Raw genomic sequence first — 27472 nt, 5'->3', positions numbered from 1 at the left:
CATTTTTGATTAGCGTTCGAACAACCAGCCCTTAGAAACAGAACATACCTAATGATGTCTTACACCACAATCATCTTCGATGGTTAGGTTTAGAAAAGGTTCTTAAAAGATGCTGTGAATTAGGGGAGGAAATTGCTTTAGTTTTAGAAATGAAAAACTGCTAGAAATTTGCTAAATTTGCAAGTTTTGAACGCAAAAGTTTATTTAATTTAAAAATAAAATAATTCTTTCAAACAAGATTAAAAAAAAGGTGCTTGAAATGTTGATTTTAAACCATCCCCCCCCCTTAAACAAAATTAGTGAAAGTTAATTAAACTTCGAACATGTTAAGGTAACAAATATTGCGGCCCTCGGTAATAGACCAAAAACATTTCCTAGAGGTTGACAGCATAGGGGTAAATGACGTGGTGGTCGGATGAGTGCGAGAGATGAAAGCTGATATGTGCTGACGAGAAACTGAGTATCTGTCAAAAGAAGGAGATCGGAGAGAAGTTATGCTCTAACAGACGATTCCACCCCAAGCCTTAGTATGAGAGGGGTGGGGTTTAGCTGGTCCCGGTCACATCCGAGTTATGGAGGGCAGGGAGGACGGACTTAGGGCAAAACTGGTCGACGTGACTCTGATGAGGTTTTAGCTTAGGAACCCAGCACTGAGTATTTTGGGTTTGTAGGCACACTATAATTTTTGTACTAGGCCGTACTAGTTTATCTTGGTGTGTGCGTATTTATATCAGGATCAAGTAGTTTGGTCTAGCTTACACTAGTTTAGGACGAACTTGTTTGGACTAGGCTATACCAGTTTATCCTATCCCGTATAAGACTAGTTTAGAACTAGATTTATAGAACTAGTTTACCAGGCGAAACTAGTTTGTCAAACAAAGGTGAAAAACTTAGAATGAAAGTGCTTGAATGAAACTTAGTGAAAAAAATAGATCTGTACTACTTGTGAGCGGGTATATGATGCCCTCCGATTAAATTCTTGCAAAAAACTCATTCGAGGGTAAAAAAAAACAAACTTTTAACAAATAAGTTTATTTGCTAAAAAAAAAGAAAAAACATTTTCAACTATAAATTTTGAATAAATTTATTGAAAGTTTCACTTAAGAAAACAAATCAATACTTTTTACCGATTTGATAAAAAATGTTTTTTTATCAACATGAAACAATATTACAAAATATTTTTCTCAAACAGATGGTTTCCAATTTTAGGACTTAGATCAACTAAGTACCCGAACAATTTGAGGTGCCAAATGACTTTGCAAGAAAATATAAATGAAAAAGTAATGTTAAGGCACCTTCATACTTAAACAGCACCTCTGCTGCCCTACTTTCAATAAATACTTAAGGGCGTTACAATAGTAGTATGGCCACTTCCACAAACATCCGTTAATTTCGCACCTAACCAAGAGACAGTAACTTTTAAAGCTAGTATAATATCTTTAATATATCGACCTAACTGTCAGTTAATTGTCATGTATTCTTTTGAATTTATTTAAGTATTCTACAATTATCATAGTATTGTATGAATAGTGAATAAATACGAATATCACACAAAAATGTATGACAGTTAATAGGCATATATATTAGCAGTAACTAAAGTAATCGTTTATTAGCTATGTGTGTAATTATCAGAAGCTTGGGAAACTGGCTATTTACGTTAGATCCACAGTAAATTTTATTGTTGTATCAATTGGGAGACTTTGTAATATTGAATCTTATGGATAGTTAGCTTTAGAGTAAAGGCTAAAAAAGTTAATTGGATGACAAAATTTGCGTAATTGCAATTACAAGTGTGTCCACGGATGGGGTGCCCAAGAGGAAAAACTTCTTTATTTTCAATTTTAGCGAAAAATGTCATTCTTGATAAAAAGTTTTGCTTGATCTAAAACTCCATAAAATGAAATAAAATTTAAGTTTTTCAAAACCTTAATTTTGTAGCCAATTTATGTAAATCCCTATAAATTTTTGCACTAAGTTCGAAATCGAAACAATAATCTAATGTTGCTAAGCTGCAATGTAGCTAGATGAGTATTTTCCTGAAAGATAGATTGGACCGTATGGACCGATATTTTTTCCGCCCCGATCACCAGATTTAACTATTTTGGTTTTCTTTTTATGGGGCTTCTTAAAACAGAAAGTTTACGAAAGAAATCTAAATCATAGATAATATTGAAGATCTGAAACAAGCAATTATTAATGCCGTTAGAGAAGTCACCCCAGACATGCTAATAAGAGCTTATAAAGAATTTAAAAATAGGGAGAGTTGTTTTAAAGCTAATGGATGCTACTTCGAATAGTTGTTTTTTTTATTTACTGCTAGTTTTCAACGAAATCATTTCGTTTATAAATTCGCAAAAGTGTGTGTGTTATTGCGTTGCCGCTCCTGCAATACTCAGATCAGATTTATCGATGGATTCTTATGTAGTTTCTTCTTCTGAATCCAAATCTGAAAACGACATTTCGATATTTCTAACCGTCTTCGAGATAATCGACCTCAAAGTCTAAAATGTGACGTCACAATCGTTTTATTTTCTGCCGACACACTACACGTCCAGCTGAAATCGTTGCTATTAAGTAGGCTAGTTTTTTAATCTCGATTTGTTAAGCAAAGCATAGGTTATTTACATTTGAGTTTGACACTTCGTGAATGTCAAACTAAATTTTAAATTAAGTATTAATAAAACATCAATGACATTTGATAGTGAATTTAATTATTATATAAAATAAATAAGATGTTCAAAAATACAATTTGAGTATATTTTAAAAGCAAAAATTTATTAACAGCTAAAGGTTTATACGAGTATACGGCCTCCCCTTTATGATAAATGGACTGTTCCATTTGCTATGAAATTAAAATGCCAAAATTGGCAAAATTACTAATTATTTAGTAATTATTAACTAATTAGTAATCTAAAATCACTAGACAGTTGTGTCTGAGTTTAGCGAACCGACAGTATATGAAATAATATTGTTTGGTATAAAAAATTATGGTCTGATATGTGCAATTACATCCTTCTAATGGAAAAAATATTTGAAGATTTTTCTCAAATTATGGAGACCAACAACATTTTCATTTATAACTCTTTTATTTTTAATTTGACGAATAAAAGTTATTCTTCATAAAAAACTCTTCATGTTCTAATATATATGATGCAACAACCATCATATATAAAATTTTATTAATTTTATACGAGGTACATAAAAAATATGAATTTCGATCAAGAGTAAACTACCTTTATAGTTCATAACATTTAAATTATAATGATATAATTGCACACTAAAACATAATTATTATTTCTAAACTACTTTTCATAATAGCAATTTTCCATATTATGAATTAAAATACGTAAATAAACAAAGTTTTCGTTATGATAATGCTCGCATTTTCAGCTTGTTATTAATGTTTTGTTATTGCTATTAAAATTTACTGTTTTCTTTTTATGGGGTTTTAGAACAAGCAAAATGTTGATCAAGAATGACAGTTCACAAGATAAATTCCTTGTTGAACGCATTGTCGAAAAAATGACAATTCGCAAATTATTTATCGGAGTTGACAGTTACTAAGCTACACTGTAGCTTAGGAATACTAGATTATTGTTTCGATTTCGAACTTAGTGCAAAAATGTATAGGGATTTACGTAAAATTGGCTACAAAATTCAGCTGGTTTGAAAAACTTGAATTTTATTTCGTTTAATGAGGTTTCAGAACAAGCAACTTTATATCAAGAATGACATTTTTCGCTTAAATTGAAAATAAAAAAGGTTTTCCTCTTGGTCACCCCATCCGTGGACACACTGTATAAGAGGGCGTTAAACCCAAAGTGGTGCAAGTCGAATTTTTGAAATTATGTAGGCCTTACTTTATAATATTGATCCTCTCAAAAGGAAAAAGGTGTATACTGTGTTACTTACTGTATTACTGTAAAGACGTACACCACTTTTCCTGATGTCAAGAGTTCTATATATAGGGATTAAAAAGCGGGACTTTCATAATTTCGAAAATATGACTTACACCACTTTCATTTTAACACCCGCATATATTAAATTCAAGCCCATCAAGCAGATTGGCAATCATTTTTCCTATTCTATTGTTTGAAGCTGCTGTACAGTTTTTTTTACATTTGAACCAATATCTAAGATTTCGTTACCTTAGACTTTATCAATTATGTTTACTCTGTATTTTCAACTACTATATACAGTAAACGCCAATTATTATGGTGAAGTTTCAAGGAACATATTTTAAAAGCATCCATTACGTAAAACGTGAAAGTAAAACCCACAAAAACAGACGCATATGTAAGGACACTTCACTGTCATTTTTTATTAAAAAAGGTAGGGAACAGTTGGGGAACTACTACTACGGAGTGCGCACGAGATCTCCTCTTTACCACTGCGACTGTAACATCTCTCATCTACAAACTATTACTGCTTCTAAAATATGAAAGACTGGAGCAACAAATGTAACTTTAGATATTTTTTCTACGACCGTTTAATAACATGCTCATTATTAACTATTTTTGAATAGATAATTACCCATTACTTTACCTACCCGTGAGTAATAGTTCATTACTCACGGGCTGAAGTTAGTTTCAAGAAGCGAATCACTTTTAATAATAGTCTTATATAAACTGCAAAACAAAACTACTTAGTTTGTTTATATAACACAATAATTATTGTAATTTATATCAATAATTAACTTCATACAATTTTTAAGAGGATTTTTAACTGTAACAATCGGTCCAGTATATTTTTTACTTTTATACCTTGTTTACTATTATGAATGTTGACGTTTATCATTTTCAATGACAGTGACATCAGCGTATATGCTGTGTTTATTGGAATTTACAACTTTCATTGTGTTTATTTTATAAAGTTATACGTATTGTGTTATATATGTTAAATATATATTATAACATATCATAATATAGTTATATTATTATATTATTGGTCATCATTCTCTTTGCCTTATCCCTCTGCGGGGTCGGCTTCCCTAATTGCATTTCTCCACACAATTCTATCTTGGGTCATATCAATGTTAATCCCCTTTACCAACATGTCCTGCCTTATCGTCTCCGCCCAGGTCTTCCTCTCCTACTCCTTCCAGGAATCTGCACTTCAGCTATTCTTCGTATTGGGTGATTAACGTCTCGACGTTGAACATGACCAAACCATCTTAACCTATGCTCTCTCATTTTGGCATCAATTGGTGCCACACCTAGACTTCCCCTAATATACTCATTTCTAATTTTATCCTTCTTTGTCACTCCACTCATCCATCTAAACATTCTCATTTCCGCCACATGCATTCGTTGTTCCTCTTTATTTTTCACTGCCCAAAATTCAGTTCCGTGCATCATAGCCGGTCTTATGGCTGTTTTATAGAATTTTCCCTTCAGCTTCATTGGAATTTTTCTGTCACACAACACACCACTCGCTTCTTTCCACTTCATCCATCCAGCCCTAATTCTACTGCATGCATCTGCATCTATTTCTCCATTACTCTGTAATACCGATCCTAGGTACTTAAAACTATTGCTTTTCACAATCATTTCACCATCCAAAGATACCATTTTATTTGTAGTAACTCCATCTTTAAATGAACATTCCAAATACTCTGTTCTTGTTATATTATTATATTATTGGTATATAGTTAAATATAAATGTACATTATAACTTTATAAAATACGTCCACCGATAATAGCCATTTCCTGTTTATTATAATGACAGTAGGTACAAATTTCTACTTATAATTTTTCTGAAATGAATATAACTTGAATTCACCATTTCTTGTTGTGTTTTTTACAATATACAGAATACTTTTAATAACATAACCTTAATATTACTTTTTCTTCTTATAATTTTTTTGGGCTATGGCCTTGACAATTGTCCAGTAACCAGGACCAATATGATTGGCCAATATAATTAAAAGTGCGAAAAATGTTGCCGAGCTATGAAACCAGGTGTCCCAATAACTTGCACGGTCCCAATAACTGCGAGCGAACAAAGCTGACATTTTGGCATAAATTTGGTAACATTTATTTGACAGTTGCGGTGATGACACTTCATATTTGTTTTTATTCTTTACTATAGGTATTTGATTTATTATATTTACTGTTTTTATTATTTACTTTAACATTTTATTCTTAATTCTTGTTTTCTATTTCTAAAGTTTTTATTTACTTACATTCAATATTAATTTGTTTTATTGTATAATCCATGTTTGCAACAATTATGTGATCTATTTGATTTAAAATGGATTCAGGATTTTTTTATACTTTGGCAACTATGTCAACTTAGATCTCTGACGTAGACAATGACGTGCAACGGTAAGTATATTAGACGAACTGTAGTCGTCATGGTAGGACATGGCTTATTTTAAGAGAATGGAAAGCGAATTACGTTTAGTGCCTCATGCCCATAAAAAACAAACGGCACTTTCTCAGTTTTTGAGAAAGCAGAATAATACCGTATGAGTTGGAAGATATTCGTGATCTAAACCAGCATATATCAATGTAAGAATTTGCAGAAATGTGTGAACAATTAACGAAAGTTTCGTTTGAGTGTTTTGCGTAATTTAAGGAAAAGAAAAAAAAATAATAAAACAGCAACTAGAATTGTAGAGTCTTTAAACAGTAAAAAATTATTATAGATGAATGTGATACAGTTTTTAAAAGTTAAACTGAAGAGTTCACATATGGCTGAAAATGCTAATAAAAAATAAATTATATAAAGTTTCATTCATTGGGTATTGCAAGTTATTTGTTACTACTAAGTGTTATTTGCTATTTGCACAAGCAAATGCCGCCACTGATTCATTTCTTTTAAAACGAACCCTTTAAAAACAGTGCAACCTCGAAACCTCACTATAATTAGTTGACGTTTGTTGTATTTACTTGGTTATGATGTGTATATTTTTTCAGCTGTTCATCTTTTACATAACCTATTAATATCAAATACTGCTCTAAAATGTAGGCTTTCGCTTGATTCTCCTTACTTTTTATTATGTGAACATATGTTGTTAGCATGTTTCATTTACTAATTTATTAGCTTGTTTCGCCTTAGTTACTGTGGATCCAAGAACAACGGTGCCAATAGCTTTCTGAATATATATTCATTATATAAAAAGGGAAATGAAAGGTTGAAACCAGACCCCGCTGGCTGTTCTGCAATACTGTATGATAAAACGTTATGAGAACAAAAACAGGAGTGGTTGCTACCTTATGGAAAAAGTGTTAAAAATATGGAATGATATAACCACCAAAAATAGTTTCAATGAATTCACTAGCAGAATAAAACGGGCGTTAACAACTTGAAAAGAAAGTTAACCAGGAGACGTCCGTTTCAGCCGTTTCCGGGTTTTTAATTTTTATCACATATCCTAGGTATAGTAAAAAAAATCCTACATAATATATGCGATCGTCTGTCTGTTTTCGAAGGACCTGGCATATCTGATAAAAACTTCTTGTAAAAAATCAACATATCCTACAGACAGAATAGGTAAGGTGTAATTTTGATGACCTTATATATACTTTTTTTTTCTAAGTTTAGAAAAATAACAATTAACAAAATTAAAAGATTATAACAAAAAATAACAATTTTTTGAATTAAACGGTGTCTATGATGGTACTAAAAATTGGCGCTCTTCTTGATAATCTCTTTAAATATATTTACAAATACCATTAATATGAATGAAATTTTAATATAATCAAAAAGGTGCACCGACAACAAATAAAACCATTACAATTTATTACAAATAGCAAAATGTACAATCTATAATTATGATTGGATTATTTTCGTATCAATAATATGAATACAATCAAAAAGTTGCATGATAAAAAAATGAAACTACTAGAATAAATTGTAGATAGCAAGTTCATAATTAAAAAAAAAAATAATATCTGCCTTAATCTCTCTGCCCACTACGTTTCATACCATCACCGGGCTATGAACGTAACAGGAACGGAAAAACACGACACGGTGTACTATGCCCACTACAACGTATCAAGAGCGTATGATAGCCGTCTAAAACGCACATAGTGACCGTAGCATCCGCGTATCATATCCGCATGGTTCCCGTTCTTTCAGTTATAATATTTCTTTCGATTTGTATTTTCTATTGGTATTTCCGAACATTTTCAATTAATTTTTCGTCTTCCATGTTATTGAATGCGTACACACGTCTTGTTGACTGATTTAAGGTAATAATTTAATTTAAGGCAGTAAGACAAATGCAACACGTTTATATCAGATTTACTACGGTCATCATACGCTGTTGTAACCCGTATACTCCCGTCTCGCTGCCTGCGTACACCAGTTTGACAACGTTTCGTGCCATGCACGTAGTGGATCGCCACCAACAAAATATTCACGCCGGCAATTCTTGACGATCCGTGCATGGTACGCGACGGTGTTGGTCGGGGACGGAACGCTCTAGTGGGCATGAGCCCATACTCTACTATAAAAAGAATATTTTTTTGGCTGATACGGTCCTAGTACGATCATAGTATGACACCGTGTAGTGGGCAGAGACCTGTAGAACGTTCTTCTTCTGTTTATGCTATATAGCTTCATGCATTATAAATCGGCGATAATGATATACCGATACAACATCGAGAGCCTTATAAGATTTTTTGCTCATTCCTTGCCTTTCTTCTTTTTCATTAAGATATACAGACAAATGCCCAACACAGTATTGCTTAACAGAAAATTTCTAAAAGTTGATACAGCATAAATATGAAGAAGAGATACATATCATTTAGAAATCCTACAATACGCTAATTACCCAATAAATAATTGTTTTTATTTATAAAATATTTGCTTGTGTATATTTAATCTGGCATCATATTCACTTGAGCTCTCAGCTCAATTCGCTACAAAACTCACGATCAGTATAATAATGAAATGTATAGTAGAAAACTTTAAAATGATATTGCCCATATTTATAAGTTGCGTTCCTGGGACGACTTTATTGAAAAATAGTTCATTCGATTACATGAAATTAACTTTAACTCAAGAATATCCGTCAAAAAAAATTATAGCATATGATCTGTCTTTAAAAAGACAATCACATGCAATGGTGACAGTAAAATTCTCGTGTTAGTGATTCAGTTAAATGCAATATCATTTTAAAACCTTGTACTTTAAAATGTATAATATATGTCTGAATTGCCGATATGAATTAGTTAGAAGATTAAATTAAATTATTAGAAGAATTTGTTTACTAAGCAACAACATTTTTGTTTAATTTATTAATTAATATGTTGTATTTTGATAACGACGTCCGAGGCGGAAGTCGAAACGTCAATAAAATCATTTTTCAAGTTAAATTGTGGCTTATTTCGCAATTAGAATAGTAAATGACATAAATGCAACAAAGAAATAGCTTCAGAACAATATGTATAGCAGTAGTGAATGTAGTAGAGAAGTGATCTAGGAACCCAGGAAACTGAGACCCCAGAATGAGTACTGATGAAAACTCCACAGAAATAGTTTAAATGTTGATTTTTATATTATCCTGATAATATTATCTTTTACCAGCAGTTACTAGTAAGAACGCCAATTTCCAATACTATCGCTACTGCAGAAATAAGTGAAGGACCAAAAAAATAATAAAAAAGATTTAGACAAATAAAAAAACGATAAAATTTAGACGCGTTTGCTAAGTGTATGTGTGTATTTACATTCGCCCTAAATATGTTACTTTTGTTGTATCGAAATGTTAGATCACAGTACAATTATTTATAACAAATAAATTTTTAGAGAGATTCACTCTCAAACAGACAATTTGTCATAATTAGTTCTTATAGTTTTACAAATTTTCATGAAAAATAGCGTATCCATGTTTTCTAAAGTGTGGCCGATTTCTTTCCACCAGTTTACACTACAGAGTTCCACAGTGGTTCCAGTAGAAGAATTATTTCACGCAGCAGCCGATAGAGAAAGGTTTCAGGGACTTGGTAAACATAATGACGGCTAACTTCTGAATAATAAGAACACGGCACCTAAAGAGGCAAACACCACAGAGTTACTCATCACGGCGAAGTGAATCTGCTAGCCGTTTAGTTATCGTGTCGAATATTCATTACTAGTAAAATGATCATTATGTCAAGCCAGAATAAACAACAAATTCATACTTAAGCGTACAATAAAAATACTGGTAAAAAGTTGCAAATAAATGATAAATTATCTTAATAATCGTATTTAAGGTTTAAATCGAAGAACAAATTGTGTAAGACGACTTAGGAACTCAAAGGTGCACAAGAAGTATCAAAACCGTCTCATTTTGTCATACTAAAGGAGAGCAAGTCTTATGAGGATGTAATTCAGCAGATGAGATGTAATAATAGCTTAAAGCTATTAACACCGCAACGTCACCCATAATATTGTAAAAAGATCCTTGTAAATATTCTGAGACTAACTTGGATATACATTGCTATAAAAACGTGCACTGCGGGTACATAATAAAACGACCAATGAATGATAAGAAATGTATTTTTAAAATATGCCTCCATTTGTCTTTGACAAATTCATATTGGGACTGGCTCCAAAATAGTGTGACAACAGTTTGTGAAAGGATAAACAACAAGGACGAGCCTATAACGAAAAATAGAGCCAATAGGTTCGTTCACTCATCAAGAAATTATAAAATTAAATAGATTACGTTTGTATTAAGCAGCCGGCCTCCTTACTATTTTCTGATCCATAAAACTTAGATTAATAAATTATTGAGTAACTAAAGCGACCTGTAAATTGTTTTTATGTTTTAGTGACTGACGTCACGTTATTCAATTTTGTAAAATTATTTCAAATGGCAATAGATTATTTGAGATTTTTGTCTGATTCTGTCGTGCCGTTTCAATCTTCAATGTTCAATCTTCTACTGTACAAAAAAACTATCGCTTATGTTTGGTAGTTTTAGGCTTTTATGGACCAAACTCGAAGACATCAATTATTTTTTCATTTTCTTACATACTGATTTTTTAAACATCATCGACATTTTTTCAAAAGTGATACCTACTTCACTTGAAAATTTTGTACCATATGATCCTATATGAAATTTTACAAAATGGCGCCTGACCTCAATTTTAAATGATTACGTCATTGTATCATAAAAACAACGTATAGGTGTCTTAATTTTCTTACAACATATATATTAATTTAAGGTCTTTATGTTCGTTTAGAAAACAGTTGTGGGCTGGACATTAGACGCGCATTATATATCAAACTCATAAAAAAACAAACACGTTAATGATAACCAATCCACAATCTATGAGAATAGATCACGAAACACGCTGTGTAAAACTGATGGATACAACCAAACTAAACAATCAAGTACAAAACCAAACATAATGGCCTAGAAAACGTAGTCTTGTTTATGACCATCATGACTATCTCCAATTAGAGAGGGACCAAATCGATTTTATTGGTCTATAATATAACATATTATGTTTAAGTTGGATAATATTGACAGTCGCATAGCTATAAAACTGTACCTTTTAAAAATTCCATAGCCGAATATTTCTAAATTGTGTATAAATCAGTCTGAAACCAGCAGAAGTGTCTGCCGTCTCTAATGCGCTTTTGACATAAAAATCTGCCTCTACCTCTAGTGTTAAAAAATCTAACAAAACGTCTGTATCATTATTACATCAAGTATATAAAATTCTTTTCATATATCGGGCTTAAAAATGTAATAGTGAAGATTTTATAGAAGCTCACTGATCCTCTCACATTGATTGGAGGTCTTGGTTGAATACTTTTCGAACATTTGGACCTGACAATTGTTCGCAATCTATTTATCATTTCGTAGTCAATATCAATGAAGGGTGAATACACAATAACTTTGACTAAAGGATTAGTAAACTGCACTCACTTCTTCTCGAATCGATGTAGGCTTTTAAATTTTCATCTCCGATTATTTAATTAGGTAAGCAGCCTGCCAGACCTGTGACTTGTACACATAAATCTTCTTATGCATGTCTAATGTCAAAAATCTACTGTATTCTGCATCTTAGGTACTTATGTAAATTTAACTTTTTGGTATTTATATGCAGATATATGTACCACATTGCAGAATATTAGCAATATATATTACTTTAAATACTGAACCCCTATCAAAGCAAGTCCAATCCCCTCATACGCATTTATTTACATCTTTATTATTATTTCCCTCTTGAAAAAAACCTATTTTTCAAGTTAAATTTAAATATCTTTTCATATCAGTATACAACTTAAGACACTCATGCACTATAACAGAATTATCATATTCACTACAAAAGGGAATAATAATATTGATTACAGAAATTTTTCTTCTCCTTTTCTTTCGTTGCTTATGTCTAGATGCTTTAAATATCTATAAATGTAGTATATTTTTTTAAAAATATATAACCCATTTCTACAGATCTCTTTTCACTTTCGGCATCTTATATAATTCTCTTTTTACACTCACCTCCCTTCACTTCCATATCCATTCCTTGTTGAATTAGAAAATTGTAATGTTCAGATTATACTTGAAAAGGTTTCTTTTATTATAATATGTTTTCAAGCTTCCCTGTAGTTACACAGTAACCAAAAAATAATTGTCGATAAATAACCTTATCATCAAACAATTTGTTCTCTCCAAATTTTAAATAAAAAGTATTCTTTAGAATTCTTAGCTGACTCAACCAAGAAAACCTCCAATACGTGACGCGACATATTTCCTTTAACAGTTTAAAATAACGTAACGATTTGCTAACATATTTAGGATATAGAATGGTACACACTTGCACGAAGTCAGCGTCTATACTAATAATTATAAATTCTCCTAACACAACAACCACCGCTAGCGCTAAGGGTTGGGTCCATGGGGGTTCCCTTGGCCGGGATGTTGGTGCATCAAAACCTGCATCGGGGGTTGAGGAGGGGGCGGAGCTTGCGGCAAATACTGCATACTCTGCATCATGTGCGGCTGCGCGGGAATAATCGGATGGTACATTAGAGGAAACTGGTGATGACTCTACAAGAAAAAAGAAATTTATTTATTAATTAAAGTCGATACTGTTTTTGCATAAAATAAAAAATATATGCATATAAAATATTTATTTGTGTTATTTTATTGGTACACATATTTCATGATTTAACACATTACAGGTGAACCGAAATAGGAACAGACATGGACATACTGTGCGCACTAGCAAATTTCAAATTACGACAGGGATTGTTCAGTTGATCGAGAATCGCTTATAGTAGTTAGTAGTCGAGAATAGTTTTACTATAGTTTTGTGAAAAATCTCAATTGTTAATAATAGTGATTTTGAATTTTCTAAGTATTCAGCTCAACGAGAAGCAGCTGCTGATAAACCTATTATCGATTTTAAAAAAAGTTCCGTGTGGCTCTTGACAGGTAATGCGTATGACAGGTAATTTGATAAATTAATATTCTAATAAAAATAATGACAAATAATCTGAAATTTGTCCTGTTTCTGCACATACAGAGAAACAAGAGTTTCTGTGTGCAGCATCAAAAATATTGCAAAGGAGGGCCGTGAAATTCAGCAGGAAGTATATCCGGTTTTCACTCCTATTAAGAGGCGTAACAAATCTTCAAAAATAAAATTGCAAACAGCTGAACAAGGTCTGTTACGTCAGCAAATTATTATGAAAAAGAAGAATTTGATTATAAAGGAGGCAAAGAAAGTATACGTTTGGAAATTAGGAAACTCGAGTTTAGTTGGAAAAAACAGGAAATAATCAAAAAATTTTGATGGAAAGACATGGTATGACACCTACGATTGAAGTGTTTAAGACATATTAAACGAAAGGGAAGTTCCCTAGGTTGGCTGTATACCATATAGTTAAAAAACTCTAACAAGAAGTAAAACCACTTCTATGTAAATTGGTATATTTATTAAAACTTAAAAAATCCCAATGGATTGAATAAAATATGTCCAATTCAGAACGTTTTCAGACCTATCGGTCCATCATCAGTGAATCTACAATAAAATAAGTAATCCCACTATTAGAATTGAAAGATGGTTGAAATTTTTAAAAGCTAAAAAAGTGTGGTTAGATTACTTACATGCATACTTGCTAAATAGCCCCAGAACCAAACAATGGTTGAATTTAAAATTCAATTTACATTATTTAAAAATAATATTAAACAGGCTAAACGCCGATGTTAAAGGATATAGCCTACGGGAACATGGTGAAACCCTACCAAAAACTCAATCAACCATCTTAGGCCAACTTTGACTATAAAGTGTCAAAAGTGTGTAAGGAACTGTTTGAAGTGACATTGACAGTAGAGAAAAAGGTAGTCGATTTTCAAAGTTTATTAACCAAAAGGTCATGACCCACAACAAATGATATTTAATATCTGAAAATGTCTAACATTTTTAAATCTATTGGTTTTTGAAAAGAAAATTGTGATATACAAAATTAATTTAGAATATAAGATTATTTATCTTGACTGTATACTATAACATTAGATTGATCAAATTGATAGAAAGAAACTTTCAAAATTTGATCAATCTAATGTTATAGTATACAGTCAAGATAAATAATCTTCTAAATTAATTTTGTATATCACAATTTTCTTTTCAAAAACCAATAGATTTAGACATTTTCAGATATTAAAATCTTTATCATTTGTTGTGGGTCATGACCTTTTGGTTAATAAACTTTGAAAATCGACTACCTTTTTCTCTACTGTAAATGTCACTTCAAACAGTTCCTTACACACTTTTGACACTTTATAGTCAAAGTTGGCCTAAGATGGTTGATTGAGTTTTTGGTAGGGTTTCACCATGTTCCCATAGGCTATATCCTTTAACATCGGCGTTTAGCCTGTTTAATATTATTTTTAAATAATGTAAATTGAATTTTAAATTCAACCATTGTTTGGTTCTGGGGCTATTTAGCAAGTATGCACGTAAGTAATCTAACCACACTTTTTTAGCTTTTAAAAATTTCAACCATCTTTCAATTCTAATAGTGGGATTACTTATTTTAGTGTAGATTCACTGATGATGGACCGATAGGTCTGAAAACGTTCTGAATTGGACATATTTTATTCAATTCATTGGGATTTTTTAAGTTTTAATAAATATACCAATTTACATAGAAGTGGTTTTACTTCTTGTTAGAGTTTTTTTACATATTAAACGATTTAGAAACGAAAAAAGATTTGTTATGTTTACTGATGAAACGTATTTACTTAAGCTTTAGTCGCAGTAGTAGTTGGATTGATGGAACAGACAGTGGGCTTAAAAAACCCATCTCCTGGGGCCAAAGTTTAATCATTGTGGGTAAAGGAAACGAAGCAGGTTTTGTAGGTGGGTATTTTGTCAACTAGAAAAAGCGACGGAGTTGAGTCGTGGACTCTCACAGACGCCACCTGCAAGAAAATTGAGGCTTTTGAAATGTGGCTTTATCGTCGAATCCTGAAGGTATCTTATACCGACCACGTTACTAATGAGGGTGTTTTGCTGAGAATGCAAAAAGAAAAAAAAGCTGTTAACCACAATCAAAGCAGCCAAAATCGAATACCTCGGTGTCATCATGAGGAACAGTGAAAGATATAGACTGCAGCAACTAATCTTGCAAGGTAAATTGGAAGGAAAACGCGGACCAGGAAGGCGAAGGATTTCCTGGCTGAAGCATCTACGTACGTGGTTCAACACAACAACCACAAATCTTTTTAGCCCAGCCGTGTGCAAAGTACAGATTGCCATGATGGTCGCCAACATCCGAAACGGATAGGCACTACAAGAAGAAGAAAAAGCGGTTAGAAGTAAATTGTAAGTAATCTACCTCCCAACAGTGTCATCATAATGGACAATGCACCTTATTATACTACTTAAGAAGATAAAGCACCAACAAAGGGTCATATGATAGATTGGCTAATAGCTAGAAATATTCCTTTTCCTGCTGACAAGCTCAGACCAGATCTGTATGCCTTTATCAACTTACATAAATTGAAATATGCTAAATTTGCTGTTGATTCCATTATTAGAAATGATTGACATGACATATTAAGTCTTTCACCATATGATCCAGATTTAAACCAGATAGAACTTGCCCGTGTAGCATAAAATTATGTAGGAACACAAATGAACACTTCCAATTCTATTCAAAAATTGTCAGATAAGTTCTTTAAAACATATTCCGTAGAAGAGTTGAAAAAAATTGTAGACTAAGCGAAAATTATTGAGGATGATTTCATTTCAAAGGAGCCAATATTTGATGCTGCCATATAATCATGTATTATTAATTTAGGTGAAGATTCTGATAGCGAAGAAATATTCTCAGACTCAGACACAGGCGACACTGATGGGGATTTGATTTTACTGGTTTAGATTATTTCTATAGTATAAAGAATTTATGTATAGTAACCGAACATGGTAGAGTTGACAGAACTCCTCCTTGTGGACAGCAAGAGTAGGTGGAGGCTCTGTCCACAAGGAGGAGTTCTGTCACCTCTACTTTGGACAAGCTTGGTTGCCCAAACCTTTTCTCAAAAATCTGTTTACAGAAGACTTTTACTGTCTAGGATACGTTGACAATGTAGCAATCGTTGTCAGGGGCAGGTTTGCCCAGGTGGTGTCTGGAAGAATGCAAGCAGCCCTAAATATAGTTGACGACTGGTGTAAACAAAAGAGACTGATAGTCAATGCTCAAAAAACACAAATCGTCAACTTCACCAAAAAGACAGCACTACAAGGCCTAAAACTACCGGTGCTGGGAGGAAAAGAGGTTTCATTTGCCAAATAAACAAAATAATTTGCGGTAAGAATTGGGGGCTCAACCCCAAAACGACTCTATGGTTATACACAAGGGTTATTAGACCCACGATAACCTATGGCTCGGTGACGTGGTGGGCAAAGACGCAGCAAGTGGGAGCAATAAGGCTGCTAGGTAATACACAAAGGCTAGCATGCCTGTGTATTACGGGGGCCATAAAAACAACTCCTACAGCAGCGTTGGAAGTCCTGCTGAATCTACCACCACTTCATATCTTTGTTCAGAGCGAAGCCAGATCAGTGATGCACAGATTAATGCATAGTCAGCTACATATAAGCCAGGTGCTTGGTGCTGACAACAGAAAGCTAATCGAGGAGGTAAAAACCGATATTGTAATGGGGCAGCCTATCGATGCAACAGCAACAAGATATAGCTTTGACAAAAAGTTCAAAATTAATATACCAGGCAGGGATGACTGGAAGGAAGGTGTACCCATACAAGCTGATGCTACCTGGTACACTGATGGGTCAAAAATATCGGAAGGTGTGGGAGCCGGCATAATAGGGACAAATCAAGGAATTCATTTGCCGGTTAGTCTATGAAAGGATGTCACAGTTTTCCAGGCGTAAATAACGGCAATCCATCACTGCGTGGAAGAAATAAAAAGGCAGGAAAGAACGTTTTGTTCAGTTGCCATCTTCACAGATAGTCAGGCAGCGCTTAAGGCACTCAATTCTGTAGAGGTCAATTCTAAGCTAGTATGGGATTGTCTGTGTGCCCTAAATAAACTAGGAGACCGTAGCAAAGTTACGGTAGCCTGGGTACCAGGGCACGAGGGTCGTAAGGGCAATGAAAAAGCAGATGAAATGGCCAAACAAGGCTCATTAATGCCATTCGTTGGAACGGAACCTTTCTGCGGCATTGCAAAGTCAGTTACAAGAACGGCTACAAGAAAGTGGGTAGCTCACAAATCTTTGGAATAGTGGAGGAATTCACTAGGTCAAAGACAGGCGAAACAGTTCATTACAGAACATTCGCCAAAATGTATGGCAGAACTAATAAGCAAAGACAGGAAAACAGTCAAAGCCATAGTAGGTCTGCTAACAGGGCACTGTAAGCTGAAGGGATTGGCAGATGATGACTTGTGCACATTCTGTCACCTGGAAGAAGAAACAGTAGAGCACATTCTATGTCAGTGTGACAGTCTGGCAAATGTGCGGTTCTTTGCATTAGGAGAACAAAATCCAACGGCAAATAGCTACATGGAAGGTTCAGTCTCGAAGCTATTACACTTTTTAAAAAGGGTCAGGCTAGAGAATGTTATCTAGGACTAAAGGACCACAATAGATCTGAAAAAGTCGCAGTAGAATAGGCCAGAAGGCCACCTCTTTAAATTTATCTATCTAACCGAACATTGTTAAATATCCGAACATTGTTAATTTTGTAAATTTTAAATATTTATTACATGCAACTCGTTACAAACAATGATTGTTTGACAAATATTATACAATTACCAATTATTTGACAAAAATTGAAAAATTAGCTTACCTGTGGTGGAGGAGGTGCTGCCTGGCACTGCTGAGGTGGCGCCTGAGGTCCCTGTGCAGGATTATACTGAGGCGGTTGCGCAGGTGAAGGAGTTTGCGAGGGATGCGGATTGGGAGGAATATACTGGATTTGGGGAGACGTTTCGTAAGTTCTAACCATATGCATCGGTTGATAAGCCTGGTTCATTGCCGGTGGATAAATGAAGGGTTGAATGGGGGCCGGAGCTAGGAGCGGCTGCCCAGTGGCTGCGGCTACTTGCATCTGTGACGCCATGTCCGTCCTCATTGGTACTAAACAAAACATGTAAAAATTAGGACATTCAATATAATAATCAAAATAATGGAATGTTATTGGACCTACATAATATAATTATTTATCAAAAAAATAGACACCTAGTGTAAATAATCGGTTGCGCGGTAGAGCACACCGAATTTTTCCCTCGACTGTAAATCTCACTATCTCTCCTACCACTATGGCGACACAATAAATTTTCGTGGATATTTGATAGCAGATTCATATATTAGCTGTCGTATGGGTACATGTTTCCAGCATACTGAAATGAGTAGGTAGAATTTGCGAAAATTGTATTCACATTTGTATCAGATCATGAGTCAAATCATGTACGGATTATCTGGACAAGCTTGGTGCATTACATCATACAAGCAATCCAAACATTTCAAGTTTTGTTAGAAACAGTAGAATGGTAAGAAAACACTAGGATACATCTTATAATACTTGTAGTATAAGAACCACACGAGAGATACATCCCAACCTAACTCCCAGGTATTTAAAAACGTAAATTAGACTTAGTGATCACTCAAGGTCAATGTATATCTCCAATAGAATACTTTAAGTAGTGGGTAGTTTTGTGCGTATTTTGCTGGTGAGCCGTTACCGAACTAATAAAAAATTTAAACTATGTTTAGAAACAATTTTAGTTAACTGTTTCAAAGTAAGTAGTACATTATTAATGCAAATATAAAGGCTTTAAATTATTTTTTACGTCGGTAAATGTTGTTTCCTTCATTATCGCGAATACTGATCACTAGCACAATTATTGGAGGATATGTCGAAATCGATTCTCTAATTGAGATTTTTCGTTTGTAGCAAACCTTGACATGAGTGATAATTGTTTACACATAAATACCAGCAAAAGCACCACAACATCTTAAGCAAAATACAATATTAGTGAATTTACCAAATAAACGGATCACAACTAGAGATAATCATGAAAAAAAGACATTCAAAGTATAACATCCAGGTAGGTAATGTCTAGATATAGGTATAATTTAGAAAAAAAAATCTATGGAGATTATAAATATATTATAACGGTGCTACATCCCTTAAAGGGTTTCAATCTTCTCAAATTTTCTGCTCTGTTCTGCTAGATATCTTGCTTGAATTTTCCAGTTGGCAATACCGATCTTCTCAGATCCTTTTACTCCCTCTATCTCAGCTTTGGTCTACCTTGTCTTCTCATTTCCACCGGTTGCGCTGTTATGAATCTCTTTAATCATGTTCGATTCCGGGACTAGGGCTACATGTCTACAAACTTATATCGGTTAACCCAGGGACACATAACACATCAGGAAAAATAAAAAGGCGAATCGTAATTACAAAAAGGTGTTATCATGGTCTATCAAAATACTTAGCCAACAAACGTCTGTCTAAAAAACTCGTATAAACTGATAATCCCTGTTGTCACATATGGATCAGAGACATGGACAACAACTAAGACGATACATCTCTATCGATATTGGAAGAAAAGGACTACACAAGATGTACTACCACCTGTAGAATATCTACAAGTATAAATCTGGGTTATACATGTTATAGTCACGTAAACAGCTCATACATTCCGATGTTCATAAATAATAATAATATAATAATAAATAATAATATACTTACAACGTCTAATCTTATTGCCTTGTGGTGGCGGTTGATACTGCGGCTGGCTGGTCATTACGTAGTGCAATGGCATCATAACCTGCATAGGTGGCTGCACAGCGGGCCCGCCAACTGTGGCTGGGATATACGGGCTATGGCTTGGAGTCTGTGGAGTATGAGGCCTGCTAGCTGATGGAGTACTTGGAGACCTGAATGGAATACTACATATTAAAATACAAAAATATATAATACAATATAACGTTATTTAATAAATATATTCAATAATTCAAAACACCACTAACCTTGGTTGAAATGGTTTAGCAGAAGGATTCAAAACGAATTCCTTTGCGTTTGGATTCAATGTAGACTTCTTTAATGTATTTGTAACTTTGTCCAAGTTTTCCTGTTGTGGACTAATGGACTGCTGAGGTTGTGGTGGTGATGGCTGCTGTGGGGGTTTATTGGGAAGAATTTGTTGAACTGGTTGAACCTAAAATATGCAATTATTATAGAATGCTTGTTTACACTTAATTTCTTGGATTCACTCACCACTTGTTCAACCACTGGCGGAGGCGGTTGCATTTGCGGTGGAGGTTGTTCAGTTGGCATTGGTGCCAATTTAAAGTCTTGCGAAAATTGATGCAAGTCCTTCATTGTATCTTCTCTGTGTCTAGGTTGGTGTGGAGCTGAAATAGAAAAGAGCACTGTATCATTATCACTTTATCATTCTATCAATCTTATTGGCTATGTTGTCACTTCGTCTTAAATCCTACTTATTTTCTGAAACTCCAAATATTAACACCGTGCATTTGTTGCAAAAAACTAGTCTCTAACAGAAAAAGCAACGGAAGAGTCTTAAAAGGCATATAAAAGTATTGTAAGGGTGTTAAAAGTTTTTGGACATATTTAAGCAGCGAGGTCATATAATATGCACCGGTATAGTATATTAAAGTATAAGTGGATAAGAGGTCCTTAAAACAAGCGCGATATAGTAACACTAGATATACAGTATAGATAAACACTCGAAATAGAGCAAGTGCTTTAAAAATTAGTTATCCACGAACACTTTTCACTATTTTTTTATTAGTACACTTTGAAATCATGTATTATTACTACAAAAAATTGAAATACGAGGTAATAATGTAAAATGGTTGAATTTGTAATGTACATCAGTTTTTCAGCCAAACTTTTCGTTGTTGTGGAAATGAGAAAAACAAAAATTAATTTGCAATCTGTCACATAAGATTAATATGAATGTTTCAAACATTATTGTGAGTGCCATTAATGGAAGTACAACCTCATTGGCTTCCGAGAATATCGGTAGTTTTGAACAGCATTTCCTCTGATTTAAAAAACGGAAGTATAAATACAGTTGAGTCCACGATTCTTTACCCGTGCGTCATTAATACCTGGCGAGATAAAACACATACTTTTTATCTATCAACATTCTCTTCCACTCATGAAACTAAAGACAATCCAGCTACCGCCTGTTATTAAGTAGAAACACATGTTATTTTATGGACGCTCTAGCTAGACTCTAGACCCAGGTCATCGAAAAGAGATAGGTACAAAAAAAGACGCTGGGGGATGTTTTCAGATTTCAAGTACAATTTGTGATGTTTCTGGTTTATTTACTTTTGTGGCTGTCAGGCTGTTGAATTTTTTGCTGTTTTTTGTCGAATTTTTGCATTTTGAAGTTTTTTTTATATTACACAAACAGTTGTTTTCACAACTAATTTTATATTGGAGTTTGAAATTTTATGTTAAGTGTATTTTATTTTGCCATTCATTTTTACAACATACAAAGCTAACCTCATTCACACAGTTAAGAAATGGTTGTGTTTAAGTTTCTCCCAAAGTGAATACAATGACAAAATTAAAATACTAATTATGTTTTTTATAAATTGTTTATTTATTTATTAATCACTAATGATATTAAAAGAATTTATTAAGCTACTTCAAATGTAGCTGTAATTCTGCACCAAAATTTTAAAGCAAAACTTACATTTTTGACATTCTATTTATTTGATAACGTCAAATTTAGCAGTAGCCACTTTCTGTGACTTGCTGTTGCTTGGAGGAAATTTCCGACTTATTTCGTATGCTTCAAATGATGACCCACGGGTAAAGAAACCTGGACCCGACTGTATTTCAAACAAAACCAACTGTAATTTTCACATTCATTTTAAAATATCAAGATTTTCAAGTATTTGAATAAAGCTTTTGAAACATTTGTTATAAAGTAATATTTTATTCATATTTTACACCCATAAAAAATTAGTCAAAAGCGTTATTAAATAAATAGCATTAAAATCGAAGAAAAAAACGATGTAGAAGCACCTGTAGCCTAATTCGAAATTATTCAACTTTGTTTTTTTTTACGTTTTATGCTATTTAACATTTTGATAAGGCTTCTAATTCTTTTTAATGATTCTAATAGTACTTTTAACACTACTTAAATCTTCCCAAGTCTTTTCTGATATTAAAATCCTCTTAGAAGTGTTTGAATAATATTAACTGATTTTTCGTAACTTTTACGTTAGAGATGCGAGACCTTGACGCGCTGATTGCAATTCACGTTTAAAGATCAAAGTGCCCGAAATTATCTACTATATATATTTAATAAATTTGTAACAGTAAATACTGTACAAGTAAGAATTTGTAACATATCAAAACGCTTCCACCCTCCAATATTTTATGTTTTTTTTATTTTTCTGATTTCGTGAGGCATCCCGTATATTCGATCATTTTTCTGCAGTCCACTCTCACAATAATTTTTTATGATAATTTTTGGAAATTTTAACATTTTAACACTAACAAAAAGTTCCGGTGTCAATAGATATTTTCTTTGAAAGAGTACCGCTATTCTCCGACCATCCTGGTTCAAAACCATTAATTCAAACAACTTTTCTTGAGTTTTTTAGCTAATAAAAATACTTTCTTCTCTAATATAGATATAACTAATTTTTCGAATCCAATAATTTTTTCGTCTGCCTCCGTAGAAGATTTGCTGTCACCACCTCACCTAATCCGATTAAGAGTGATAAACAGTTTGGATTTTTCAATTTGAGAATATTTATGCTGTAAACAGGTACTCTCCACCTTTTTTATATGTTCAATTACTTTAATTGGGAAATAAGCCACAATTTTACCAAAAAAATGATTTTACTAACGTTTCGACGTCCAAGTCGGGTGTCGTTGTCAAAATACAAAATAATATTAAATTAAACAAAAATGTTGTTGCTTAGTAAAAAATTCTTCTAATAATTTATTTAATATGACTCATTTATATCGGCAATTCAGACATGTATTATAAATTTTAAAGTAGAATACTTTAAAATGATATTGCCAATATTGATGAGTTGCGTTCCTGGGACGACTTTACTAAAAGATAGTTCATACTATCAAAATTTTTATTAAATTTTTATTAAATATTATAAAACCATTTGCAAATAATAATGACTCATTTATAAAAAATACACAACATTTTTTAAACAAATTATCAAATATTGAATTTAATCCAAATAATATTTTAGTAAGTTTTGACATAAACAGTTTATTTACAAATGTGCCATTAAAAAAAACTTTAAACATAATCAAAACGAAATTAGAAAATGATAATACATTGACATAAATAATAATACATTTTTGTTTAATTTAATATTATTTTGTATTTTGACAACGACACCCGACTTGGGCGTCGAAACGTTAATAAAATAGTTTTTTTGGTAAAACTGTGGCTTATTTCCCATTAAAAGTCATTGATTATAAAAATGCCACAAGAAAATAGCTTCAGAACAACATTTTTTATAATATGTAAGTTAAAAGAAAATCAATTTGCCGATTACGAGACTGGGCTCAATTACTTATATAGTGCGTTTCACTGGGAAACGGATATACTTGAATTGTGAATAGAGGTCACGGAAGCGGTTCTAGATATAGATTAACAAAAAAGTGACTGGTAGGGAACAGTGGCGGCTCGTATCACTTTAAGTAGGTAATGCCAGAATTCGGACAGCTGCCTAAATTTTTAGTGACGGATTCACGATATTGTCAAAAAAGGTATAAAATAGAAATTTAAAAAAATAGGTACGGATACTTTTACATTATGTAGGTATATACCATTTCTGGGGTGTCAAGAAATTTAAACATTTAAAATGCATTCAGTGATTGATTTGACATCATGTCCGTCCAACGAGTAAAATCCAAAATCTCTCAACTTATCGCCCTTTACACAAATATCGGAAAACTATAACCAACTGACATTCACCAACGACGCGACGTCTGTCGTTTCATCTACGATGCACTGAAGGAGTTCATCTTGTGTTGTTTTGAGGTACATGCTTTTAAAGATTTGGAACTTTGAATATGAAACTAAGTCGTTGTCTAATTCGGCTAACATTGAACAGTTCCATAAAGATGATTCTATTTTCTGAATTTTCCTTTTCGTCGTGATTTCTCAAAACTAACTCAAAAGCTCCACAAAACCATATAGATATAATTTTTAATTTGATTCAAAACATATCGATTCTTTATCCACTTCTTGTTCATTGTGTTTAATTAGACTATCACGATAAGCTGAATTTAACTCAGGTTTTATTAATAATTAAAAAATTTTAAATTACTTAAAAATATAATATTTTATAATAAAAAGTTTAATCATTACAAATGTAATAATTATAAATACAAAAACGAGCGAGCGAGCGCGTAAAGAAATTCGAAAATATAATGTACTACCCTGTACGAGCATATTTTTGCATCTACGATCCACTATTCACTATGGTAACGCTATGATCATAGTAAAAAATATTAGATCTTCCTTGTCGAGCCTGGCACGAATAGTCTCATTTAAACGTGTATTAAAAGTGCAATATAGCTCTATCTCTGTCACTTAAATAGAATGCCCGTAAAATCTTTCTCTTTTCAGCTGAGCCATTTAAGCTTTTGGCACTGGCACGATGCGATTATCGTGGATCATCCTGTCCGCTGCGAGTGGCGACAGTTGTACTACACTGCACAGTTGCCAGATTTTATATAATTTATAAAGAGAAAAGAAATAAGCACAAAAAATGAACGGGCATTAAAACGGTTTAAAGATAAAAAAATATGTTTCTGCATAAAAATAAGGTAGTGCCATGGCTCCATGGCACTACCTCACCGGCCGCCACTGGTAGGGAACCACCGTATACTGGAAAATAATTCGTTTTACCTTCTCGATCCTATACTGAGTCACTGCCCATACCAATGGCAAAATACAAAGATCTCCAAGTTTTAAAAAAAATTTGTTCAGAAAAAGGAAGAATGTATTTTGATCAGCTAAAAAAACATGACTTATTTTTTATCTTAAGAATTTTACAATGTTATTGATTCATTTACCAGATAATATTAATGTTTTTAGCTTTAGTTAAGTTAAACAAGTCTAGTTTTTTTATCTTTCATTGAATTAACATTATATTTTGCCAATTACAGCGTTTTTGCCTTTTTCCTCCAGACCTTTAGTTGTTTTTTTTTAATTTTTCTTGTTACCTACTGTACATGACAATTTCAGTTCTATTCGCGGTGTGCAAGTACTTGGAAGGGAAACGAGAAACGACCGTGCGCGAGTCGCGGAGAAATATTGCAACTATCTTAAATAATTCATATTGTCAATTGAAATTGTCAAATTGACGTATATTTCATACCTTCTGTCATTGAAGCAGAAAAATTATATATTGCTCCACAATATTGATATGATATGCAATTATTATATAAAGGTAAATTTAATTAATTGTATTTTGCTTGCAGTACTGCATTTTAATAACTAATTTTATTTACTACATACAATTGTTTACGTTTGCATAACATAACCTGCATCTTATTTTTTCTTCTTATTATTTTTTTGGACTATGGCCTTGACAATTATCCAGCAACCAGGACTAATATAATTGGCCAATATAATTAAAAGTGCGAATAAAAGTACAGAGCGTAGAAATAGAGGTCGCTTTGCCGAACTTGCACGGTCCCAATATCATACTCTGTATAATATATGAGTTGTCAAATACTCAATACAACAGTATTTTAGCATGTTTATTTATGAATTATGAAGTTTTGAATCTAAAAATCGTGTTTTCCAAACATTTTAAAAATTGACTACAGCGTTTTTTCCCTGTTTATCCAATTGTTTTTAAACAAATGAGATGAAGTTCCAGAAATTGAAAAAAGAATTGCGAAGGGAAGACGAGCACTTGGAGCATTGAGCCATCTTTTAAAAAGTAGTCTTATCTCAAGTCAGTAGTCAGTACTGTAGAGTAGTGAGTGTTGGGTTGTGAATAAGAGAGAAGAAAATGCATTGGAAAGATTGGAACGGGGTGTGCTGCAGGGGCGGCCCGTCGAGGTAGGCAAGGTAGGCCGCCTAACCTCTTCAAATGTACAATAATATAAATTATGAATATAAATTACTAATTTCAAAATTGTTAAATTTTGACATAATACTACAATAAACAAATACTTTTTAAAAAATTGAAGAATCTCAGATGCAGAATCCACCAATTTAATAAATTAAAATGGTAGAAAACTGAGATGTGTTTGAAAGTTCTTACTGGTACATCCTTAATCTGCGACTTTTTCAATTAATAAGACAGCAGACGACGAATATAGAAAACGAAAGGGAAACGATCACATTTCGCTTTCATTCGTCTAGGAAAAACGGACAGCAGAGGAACTTTCAGTACTCAAATCCGAGTAAAGGAAATAAAAATAATAAATGATGGTTTTGCTTGTTTTCGATTCAGAGGGTTGCACACCAGCTAGACAGGCCCTGTTTCTACCCTTTCAGGCGTCATCAGTAGCTTTCCAAAGTGTGCCCACCTCTGAACCGAAAAATAGCTCCACCATCATTTTAAAGGGAATCTGAAAAATAATTCAAATTTCCCATCAGACGCGATACAGCGACATCTACTAAAAAATTGAAGAATCTCAGATGCAGAAACCACCAATTTAATAAATTAAAATGGTAGAAAACTGAGATTTTTCGTGTTTGAAAGTTCTTACTGGTACATCCTTAATCTGCGACTTTTTCAATTAATAAGACAGCAGACGACGAATATAGAAAACGAAAGGGAAACGATCACATTTCGCTTTCATTCGTCTAGGAAAAACGGACAGCAGAGGAACTTTCAGTACTCAAATCCGAGTAAAGGAAATAAAAATAATAAATGATGGTTTTGCTTGTTTTCGATTCAGAGGGTTGCACACCAGCTAGACAGGCCCTGTTTCTACCCTTTCAGGCGTCATCAGTAGCTTTCCAAAGTGTGCCCACCTCTGAACCGAAAAATAG

At 33.1% G+C, this 27472-nt stretch overlaps 1 protein-coding gene across 2 annotated transcripts in view; it reads right to left on the bottom strand.

Annotated features, from left to right (window-relative positions):
* Positions 1-1016: 1016 nt before the first annotated feature.
* Positions 1017-27472, bottom strand: part of LOC126881348 (ataxin-2 homolog) — a 150079-nt gene continuing 123623 nt past the window's right edge. The window contains exons 7-11 of one of the 2 annotated variants that reach the window (XM_050645590.1): positions 20707-20843; positions 20460-20647; positions 20179-20378; positions 18271-18560; positions 1017-12997 (exon numbers count right to left, since the gene is read on the bottom strand). In XM_050645590.1, coding sequence (XP_050501547.1) covers positions 12830-12997; positions 18271-18560; positions 20179-20378; positions 20460-20647; positions 20707-20843 — 983 coding nt within the window. In that variant the 3' untranslated portion in view covers positions 1017-12829. The remainder of the gene's footprint in view (positions 12998-18270; positions 18561-20178; positions 20379-20459; positions 20648-20706; positions 20844-27472) is intronic. The other variant, XM_050645591.1, reaches the window with a different exon arrangement.

The sequence above is a fragment of the Diabrotica virgifera genome, chromosome 3 (genome assembly GCF_917563875.1).
Source record: "Diabrotica virgifera virgifera chromosome 3, PGI_DIABVI_V3a".
Lineage (NCBI taxonomy): Eukaryota > Metazoa > Arthropoda > Insecta > Coleoptera > Chrysomelidae > Diabrotica > Diabrotica virgifera.
Note: the sequence above shows the minus strand (reverse complement) of the source record. Positions and strands in the feature narration are given on the sequence as shown.